The sequence below is a fragment of the Rosa rugosa genome, chromosome 6 (assembly GCF_958449725.1).
Source record: "Rosa rugosa chromosome 6, drRosRugo1.1, whole genome shotgun sequence".
Classification (NCBI taxonomy): Eukaryota; Viridiplantae; Streptophyta; class Magnoliopsida; order Rosales; family Rosaceae; genus Rosa; species Rosa rugosa.
The window spans coordinates 18,057,669-18,067,302 of NC_084825.1; the positions used below are offsets into that span (position 1 = coordinate 18,057,669).

Consider the following 9,634-nt stretch of genomic DNA (forward strand, 5'->3'; position numbering starts at 1 on the left):
TTGCCAAAAAGACCAAAAAAAAAAAAACACAGCCGAATCTTAGAGTGAGTCACTTTTATTGAGGAAGACAGGTTTGAAAATCGAGTTTGAGGAGGCCTCTATTTATATTGAAAGGCTCGGGTTTCTTATACAAGGAATTTCCTAGTTGAGACTAGAAAAATATGGAGGGAATCCAAAATTTCCTGCTATATATGGCGCCAATTTGTGTGATGCTTATATTAATTGCTGAAATCTTGTGAATAAACATCTCATTCGGAAAAAAATAAAGGATCCATTCCATAAATATACTCCTATTTATGGGCTTCATCACCTGCCCATTTGGGGTCCTCGACATATTTGCGAAATTAAATCAAGATTTCAAGAGAATCTCTACGAAATTAAATCAAGATTTCAAGGGAATCTCTACAACTTTGGAGTTCTAGAAGTTGGCTACTGTGAAGCAAAGCGCTGCGTCAAGCTATGATAATGACACTTGGCGACACATGAAAGGCCCGACGGCAATAAATGAATTTGTTCCGGCTAAATCAATTGATATTAAAGCGGATCAATCAAATTAAATCAATTGATTCCGAACAAAATCAAGCATTAAATGTCGTCTGCTGATTAGATGTCAATTTATTTAAATTGATAATCAAGACGAAAATCAGTCATCAAATTAATTGACTAAATTCCTTAATAGTCATGATTAAATCGATTAATTAAAGCTGATTGATTTGATTATGCTATTAATGAAATACAATTAAAATCGGTCATCAAATTAATTGACTAAATTCCTTAATGATCTTGATTATATCAATTAATTAAGGTTGATTGATTCAATTATGCTATTAAGGAAACGCAATTAATTACGTGTCATCAAGGCATTCCAAATTGAGAGAGACGCCGACACTATAAATACCTCATCTCAAATCAAGAGAAGGACTTCAACCAGAGAAAAAAATCACTCCCAAAGTTCAGAAGTCTTCAAGCGTGTGAAGAACCCTCAAGCTGCCAAATAGTCGGTTCATCACCAACCTCAAGCCAAAGCACTCGTCACGTGTCAACCCTCGTGGCCACCATACGACTCAAGATCAAGCGTCAATCGCCCTTGAGTCAAACATTCATCGGAGATAGATACAGAGGATTACCCAAAGATTGTAACCCGCACTTAAATTATTAATAAAATTATTATTTTTGTACACGTGTCTGCATTCTATTTGTTTTCAGATTCCCGTGTTTACAATGTTCATCAACATAAACGGCAATAATTGCAAATCCGGAACTTGTCATGGAAACGCATGGGCATAGTTCGTCATATTCCTTCCCAATCAAGTAGTCAGTGAGCGTTGCATAGCCATTGCAAACGCACTCTGTGATCTAGTGCCACTTGATTTGGGTAACTGAAGTCCACAAGAACCTTCATGTATTTTCCATATCTAGATCCCCATAAAGATACGTAGTGACCATATTTGTAAGCTGCATGTTCAGTTATTCGGAAACTACCAAACTGACAAGGTAGTGGAGTGCAATGACATCCATTATGAGAGAATATACCTTCTCGTAGTCGATTCCAGAGCATTTGTGAGAACCTTCATGTATATTCCATATCTAGATCCCCATAAAGATACATAGTAACCACATTTGTAAGCTGCATGTTTATTTATTCGGAAACTACCAAACTGACAAGGTAGTGGAGTGCAATGACATCCATTACGAGAGAATATACCTTCTCGTAATCGATTCCAGAGCATTTGTGAGAAGCCTTGTGCCATAAGGCTAGATTACCATCTCCTTTTCTCATTACACTATCTAACGAAGACCTATTAATGTCAACAAGTATTATGTTAGGAAGTGTTGGCATCTCATGCCCGAAATCCTTCCTCTTTGTTAGTGAATCCAATTTAACCTAGATTGCATCTTTCCATTTAGGCCAATTTTCTCTACGTTGGCATTCTTCAACATAGTAAGGTTCAATGTCATTGGTCTCAATAATCCCACGTCCTCATGTACACTAGTGTAGTTTGTAGAGATCTCTATATTCTCATAAATTGGTTCTAATATTGAGGCGTCCCCCAACGATGTCTCTTGGACATAACCACAATCTAGAATATTCTCATGAGACGGATTTTGAGTATCAATGATCAATGGATTAAGTTGTGCCAAACTCGCTCTCTTCTTAGAGATAGAAATAGTCGAACCTATGGATGTCCTACACTCTCTAGCGGAACCCATGGCCTATGACGTATGCCACTTTGTGGCGTCACCATGCCACCATCCTGGCGGCGGCGATGTGTAGAGCTCCTTTAGGTGGCGCCATGTCCTCTTGAGGGGACATCTATCCTTGCAGGCATGTTTGCGGTAGGTATATGTGATCTCATCATTTTTGAGGATCGAGATGAGACATAGTGGGGATAGACCACGACAATTCATGTCGTTCCTGTTGAATATTGACGTTCTAATCTCCTCCTAACGATGGGAAGACTGTCTCATCAAAGTGACAAGCCGGAAATCTAGAGGTAAAGAGATCGCCTGTTAAGGGTTCTACATTGTGGACTTGTAGTTTGAGATTTATATCCAACATAAATATGGACGCATTCGTGGCTAATGAACCATTTTGATGCGCTATGGCGGCACTATTGGCACATAAACTGCGCACTCAAATATGCGTAAGTACAAGATATTAGACTCGCACTCAGTCACAAGCTGTATCGTAAATAAAGGTTGGTGGCAATGGGTCGTAGACGAATTGTCATAGCTGCATGCGATATTGCATAACCCCAAGTGGAAATATTAGTGCGCATTACCAATGTCTGAGCTACCATCGAGTTGTTTAATGGTGGTTTTTTCGTGAGACCATTAGGGTGTGTACTTAGGAATATGATGCCTAATATTAATCCCCAATGATATGCAATAGTCATCAAAAATTTTCGATGTAAACTTTCTAGCATTATCAAGTCGAATAGACTGAATGAGATGATCCGGGTAATGAGCCTGTAGCTATATGATCTGGGCTAGGTGTTTATCATAAACAGCATTACGAGTGGACGATAGCACGACACGTCAGCTTGTCCGTGCATCAACCAACACCATAAAATATCTAAGCAGTCCGCAAGTTGGTTGAATCGATCCACAGAATCCCCTTGGATTCTATGTAAGAATGAAATTATTTCCTTAGTTTCCTTTGCATAGGATGGTCTCGATCCTAAAGAGCAGGCTTTACAGAATGAAAGATGGGCCTTATAATCAACCAATGAAGATTTTGGTTGAGCCACAATGTCACAATTGACTTGAGAAGTAGAGCGAGGAGGCAAGGAAGCAATTTTTTGTGTCAAAGCCATGCTTGGGCCGCCGGGGGTAGACGGAGCAGTATTAGCCTGTCGGTGGTGCACAGCGGCGGTGACTTTCTCTCCTTAATCAATTTTTGACCTTTACTTCTCTTCGTTCTGAAGAAAGGATATCCGTGTGAAGTCCTTAGTATTACGGATAATCATATCATGACCTGGGTGTCCCAAACGGTCATGCCAAAGCCGACCTATATGTGTCGGTGTCCCAAAGATCATCTCTTATGATGTCACTAGACTTAATTACTCAAACAGTGGTTACATATAACCTACTAGAGCGACACATAAGCTTCTCCAATACTCGTTTTCGTCTGTAGTCATTAGAGGTAATGCAAAGGAACTTATGTCCATTCTCACTATGTGTTTTCCACATAAAAACCATTGGCTCTAATATCTTTAGAATAATAAAGTTCGAATTTAAAGAATCGACACTTTACTAATAATAATAGCCAATGATTACATCAAAGTTTCTTGACCAAATCTAATCCAAAATAATAAAATCAAATGTAGACAAATAGTAATTACTCAATCCTTTCGGTAACTCCAATTAAACATGACCAGGAAAGTAAGAAGAGATGTCGGTGGAGCAAAGCTTGCTTAAGTACCACTAATCTCAACTAGTTTTCTAGACATCATACTTAATTGGATGAGTCTAGTGGTGAAAGAGTCAAAACAATTGTCATTTATTGATCTAAGGCATAATTGCCATTACATAATTCTTGGAAAATAAAAGACTATACTAAAAATCTGTGATATTTTATCTTGATCGCCAGATTTAAAGTCTTCCATAACTCGATATCTTGATCACCATTGATCAGGTACTCTATAAAATTCCATGAAGAGGATGCTCTCTTGATTGAGCTGTATTGACACAATACATATGGTCCCTAGGACCAATGGCGTTTGAATAGCATCACCATGGCCAAAAGTGGTGCCATCGTGTGCAACCCCTATACCCTCAACGTCATGACTCCTTTGGTCATGTATTCGCCAATTTTGGCGATTACCTTCTTGAGCAAGTTGATCATATAGATCATATTGTCCATGGCGACTTCTTCTAGCCATTGAACGGTGCTCATGGTAGCTAACTTGAGGCCTACCATATTCTCTATTCACAAATTTGTGGCTGTGCCTTTCAACACATGCCATAGCTCCAATTAGCTGATGGAAATTTGTGATCCGTCCTTCGTTGATTAAGATTCGATAAAATTCGGAGAATCTTAATCCAGTGACGAGGAAGGTAGTTAGGGTTTTCTCAATCAATTGTTCTTCTGTGATAGTTTTCCCATAGGTATGCATCAATGATCTGATGCGGAGAGCTTCCGAACAATATTCCATAACTCTTTCAAAGTTAGAGAAGTGGAGATTATTCCATCGTGCTTCTAAGTTCGGAAAATTGTGAATGTTGTTAATACGTTCACAAAACGCTATTCAAAGGTTTCTAGCACTATCCTCATACATGTACTCAAACTGGAGTGCCATCTCTATGTGGTGTTTCATCAGGGTAAGTGCCCTGGAATTATCTATCTCAGTTTGAGAGTCTTGAGTGGTTCCTTCAGAACAGGGCTCTTGGATTGTAGGCAATAAATAAATCAAGGGCAATTAGGTGGAGCTTAACATTATGAGCCCACATGAAATATCCCCTGCCCGTAGAATCCAATGGAGTAAAATCGAGCTCGTTCAAGTTTGTCATCCTAAAAAGGGGAAACAAGAACGGATTAGTTTCGGAGTCAATACTTCCACGAAAACTAATATTAAGATTTCCGAGCCTTAATGCTACCAAGAAATCAATTTCCAAGAATTTTTGGATTAGACCGAAACAATGATGTTTGAATGGTCAAATCTTGATGCTTACAAACGCTCTTAGTCCGTAATATTTCGATCCTCACGAACACTCTTAGTTCGTGGTTTACAAACGCTCTTAGTTCCTAATTTAGCGTGAACTCCCCATGGTTATGCTTTTATGAATCGGACCCACGTTACAGAAAGGTGGGATGTAGAAGAAGGGAGGTTGCAAGTTCTCGAAGAAAAAGAAAAGAAATTAAAAACATAAGGTAAGAAATTTAATATAAAAACTTACTTGGATTTCTTTTCTTGTTCTTCTTCTTGGTCTTGATCTTGAACTTGAAAATGATGGCACACGGGTGCATAGGAGGAGGAGGACTTGCGACTATGGAAATGGTGCATGGCCAAGGGTGGTGTGCACTGGTTCCTAGGGTTTTAGGGTTCTAGGGTTTGATGTTGCACAGCGGGGATGCTCTGTAGAAAATTATTTGGCTTGATTTCAGGGTTAGGGCTCATGCTGATAACGTTTTTAAGGAAATAGTATGCAAGAGAGATTGTAGAGAGAATTGGTGTGTCATTCATTGATAATAGGAGCCCTATATATAGGGAGTACAAGTACATAATCTTTGAGTACAAGGAATCCTATTCTAATTAGAATTAGGAATCTAGAACATTCTCTCCTATTACAACTATAGAAAATAATCCTAGTTTGGTAAGGCACACATAAATTGAATATCCTTCAACACCTTTTAATTTATTTTTTATTTTCTGGTTCAGTACTCTCGAACACTGAAGCTCTTTTGAGAGAATAATATTGCTATCGAGCCGATCTATCATTAAGAGGGAGCCCTTCTAATGAGAACCACTAAAACGAGGACTAGTTGAGGACTTTTGTGTTAGACCCACTTTTCGATCACATTTCCGCAAATCAACCGTAGATGTTTAGATATTTATGTATAGATCATTGATGTAATTTTTCAACCAAATTGAAAATCGTTAAGACGTTCATAATCATTATTTATCAGTTATGAACATAAACGATTTCATGTTTGACAGATTTGGTTCGTTCATTAATTTGATTTAGTTTGGTACCTTAGCGGTTAGAAATTTGGAAGGAAATTTTTAGAAGTTATCTACTCATGCATACATAAACATCTAATGATTGATTTGCCGTAATGTAATCGAAAAATAGTCCCCCATACAGTTAATTAGAAAGTCCTCAATTGGTCCTCATGTGAATGGCCCCCTATCATTAAATGGCACATTGTCATTTGGAGTCTTATACGCCAACATTGACAGTAAAAGATATTATTTAAACATCATTCTTAATCAGGTATTGTAGCACGATACATCGTGTTAGACATTTGGAAGTTGAACACATGCCTACATATTATGCTAACTCGACAATTGTTTCCAACTGTCGGTTTAAAGTTCTTGCAGGAACACTTGTAGAACCAAAAGGATTTGGAGGAATGGTCAAGTTTTCTTCTCCATCCAACATTTGAACCACGACTTTCATGGGAGGACGATCCACTGGGTGCCACTGGATGCACCAGAGCCCTATAATTGCAAGTTTTCTTTGAATTTTAGCATCTCCTTCTTCTACCATATGGATTGTTAGGCCTTCTCCACGTTCTACAAGATTATATATCGCTTCAAGGTAGTAAACTTCGTTGGCGTTCATTGTGGTTGCACCAATACTGCTTCTCCCTCCTACCATCTCAAGTAGTAGCATTCCAAAACTATAGACATCTGACTTATAAGATACATTGCCAAAGTTCCTAGAGAACACTTCAGGTGCAATGTATCCCATTGTCCCCCTAGCTGTGGTCATAGACACTATACTCTGATCCTTGGAGCACAGCTTGGCCAAACCAAAGTCAGAAAGCTTTGGTGTGAAATTGTGGTCTAGCAAAACATTTTGGGGTTTGATATCAAAATGCATGATTCGTTGGTCGCATCCTTGGTGAAGGTATTCAATACCTTTTGCTATACCTAGAGCAATACCATGCAACTTATCCCAACCAAGGAAGCTATTTCTATTGTCTTCTGATGAAATGTAATCATGTAGTGAACCATTGGGTAAGAACTCATAGACAAGAGCTCGTCTAAATCCATCAGCACAAAAGCCAACCATGCGAACCACGTTGACGTGGTGGATGTGACCCATTGTTCCTACTTCGTTAATGAATTCTTCCCCATTTCCTGCGGAACTATTGAGAACTTTGACAGCAACAAAGCATTCTGAAGAAAGCTTTCCTTTAAAAACAGTTCCGTAGGCTCCTTGGCCCAAATTCTCCTTGAATTGATGTGTAATCCTCTTGATATCTGCATAAGAGTATCTGCTTGGCTTGAGAGCAACGTAATCTTCTAGGAACCTTTCAATTTTCAATCGATTTTCTCTTTCGTTTCTATCATAACTGTAGATTTTATAAGCTGCAGCGACAAGTAGTAAGAAAACCAATGAACCTAGGGTTGAACCTGCAAAGGAAAACTTGAAGTTAGAATATGATCTCATTTCTTGTAGACAGCAACCGAAGAAAAAGAGTAGTTAGGTGACTCACCTGTAACCACCAATTTTTTGGTTGCACTTGTACCTGTAAAAGATAAGGGAACAATCAGACTGTATTGTTTGTGGGGACAAGCTATGGTACTGTGATGTTTATCATACACTCATTTTACATCTATTTGGACAAAAATTACAACTTATATGAATCAAAATTACAACATTAAGAACAAAGTTACCATATTCATTTACACTATTTACATATAATTAAACAAAAATTACAACATTGACAACGAATTTGTTCAAGAACAAAGTTACCATATTCATTTACACTATTTACATATAATTAAACAAAAATTACAACATTGACAACGAATTTGTTCAAAACATGTAACAAAGTCATAGGTGATGTAATTACTACTAATAAAACTAAGATTACACAAAATAGAACTCAACTTTACCACTCTGAGAACAAATTTGTTGTCACATTTATAAATGTGTGTATGACATACGGGTATGTATTACAGAATTTTCCTTGTTTGTGAGCTAGAGGATAAATTAGCTAGTGTGAGTAATGCTTATGTCTCAAGTTTATACATATGATTAGATCTTTAAAAATTGTACAACATCATATCAGAGAAACTGACCTCCATCTTTCCTGTTCTTGAACTTTGAGTTTCAATTTTTCAAACTAGTGAGCAGGAGGTGCAGTCAAAATTCATGGCTAACTAGAATTGTAATTCTCATTTCGTGAATGCTAGAAAATTTACTCCGTGAGAATTTTAATAATTATGTAGAAATAAGCCTAGTATGGAATCTGTAAGAACAAAAGCAGGATAAAAAGGATACGTACCTTTCCTCAAGTCAATACATTCAACTTCACTTTTAGTGTTATTGTTCTTCAATCTACACATTTTTCCCGCTGCTTCGCATTTTGTACAATTTGGTTGAGACCAAGACATAATGCTCGGAACTGATAAAACATTATACATCTTAGTACACGACTGCAGGGCCTGAATGTTTTCTGAAGAAAGAACTGCATAAATTTGGTGGTCGGAGCTGCTAAGGCAGGGGACAACCCCATAATCATTTCGACTTGCCATGCCAACCGAAGAACAATTGAATAAGGTATAGTTCTCTGTGTATTCCAAGTGGAATGGAGAGACTGAAATGTTTATAATGTGTAAAAGGCAATAATCCGAGTCATATATATATGGTAATACTTCTATTTCCTGAGACTTATAATCTATGCTTGGGACAAAGAATTTGACTGGAATAGGAAGATCAAGAACAGTCTCATGTCTGTCATTGCATGATACAACAAACCCGGGATACCCACAATGATCTGGTTGTCTATCTTTCAAGCGAAACGGGAAATGGATAGGCGGGCTATGATCTGAACACTTCATTTCTGTGCACGCATTTTGGGTTGATCCAAAAACATTGAAGAAAGTGGTGAACAATATGCAAAACGAAATGATTTGCTGCAAGTCTAAGGTCCTAATCTCCATGGATTTTTTCATGAGCAGAAAGGAGACTCGATCAATCTCATATATCTGTCTTGGAAAAGAAGTTACATGAAACTTGCGATGGGCCCATCTTTTATAATGCTTATGTTACTCAAATGACATTGTTATTTCGTGGCAATTTCCTTTTTTCTTTTTTGAGAATGACGTGGCAATTTCCTTGACAGCTAGTCAAGACTCACAATCCAGACTTAAATATCACTCAGATTTGTCTCACTCGTTAGGTAGGAGTAGGATTGATGCCTTGGATTAGGACCGTTCGGCTATTCATTGTACTTGTAAAGTTTTGTTTCTCTAGCTAGCTATAGGAAACTTCCCTCAAGGAGATTTATTATATTTTTCTATCATGGACTAATTTACCACGGCAAAGACTGATTCAAACTTTGTATTTAAAAAACAGAAGAAGGACTGATTGAAACTTCAACCAATTAAATAAAACTTCCGAGAAATTACGACATGGTTTAAATATTAAATTCATTGCTTTCACTCGGTTTGCT

The 9,634-nt window shown here is 37.8% G+C and overlaps 1 protein-coding gene across 1 annotated transcript; it reads right to left on the reverse strand.

The window, feature by feature from the left end:
* Positions 1-6,495: 6,495 nt before the first annotated feature.
* On the reverse strand, positions 6,496-9,020 carry LOC133716318 (rust resistance kinase Lr10-like). The gene is made up of 2 exons (XM_062143026.1): positions 8,465-9,020; positions 6,496-7,586 (listed from the first exon to the last, which is right to left on the reverse strand). Exons 1-2 carry the CDS (start codon positions 9,018-9,020, stop codon positions 6,496-6,498), a joined length of 1,647 nt encoding a protein of 548 aa, XP_061999010.1.
* Positions 9,021-9,634: the final 614 nt, after the last annotated feature.

What these genes read in the sequence shown, in the direction of transcription:
- LOC133716318 (XM_062143026.1), bottom strand. Translation starts at nt 9,020, where the DNA reads ATGAAGTGTTCAGATCATAGCCCGCCTATCCATTTCCCGTTTCGCTTG. An exon ending in ATGTATTGACTTGAGGAAAG is followed by an intron (nt 7,587 to 8,464) that starts GTACGTATCCTT and finishes TTTCCTTTGCAG; the next exon opens with GTTCAACCCTAGGTTCATTG.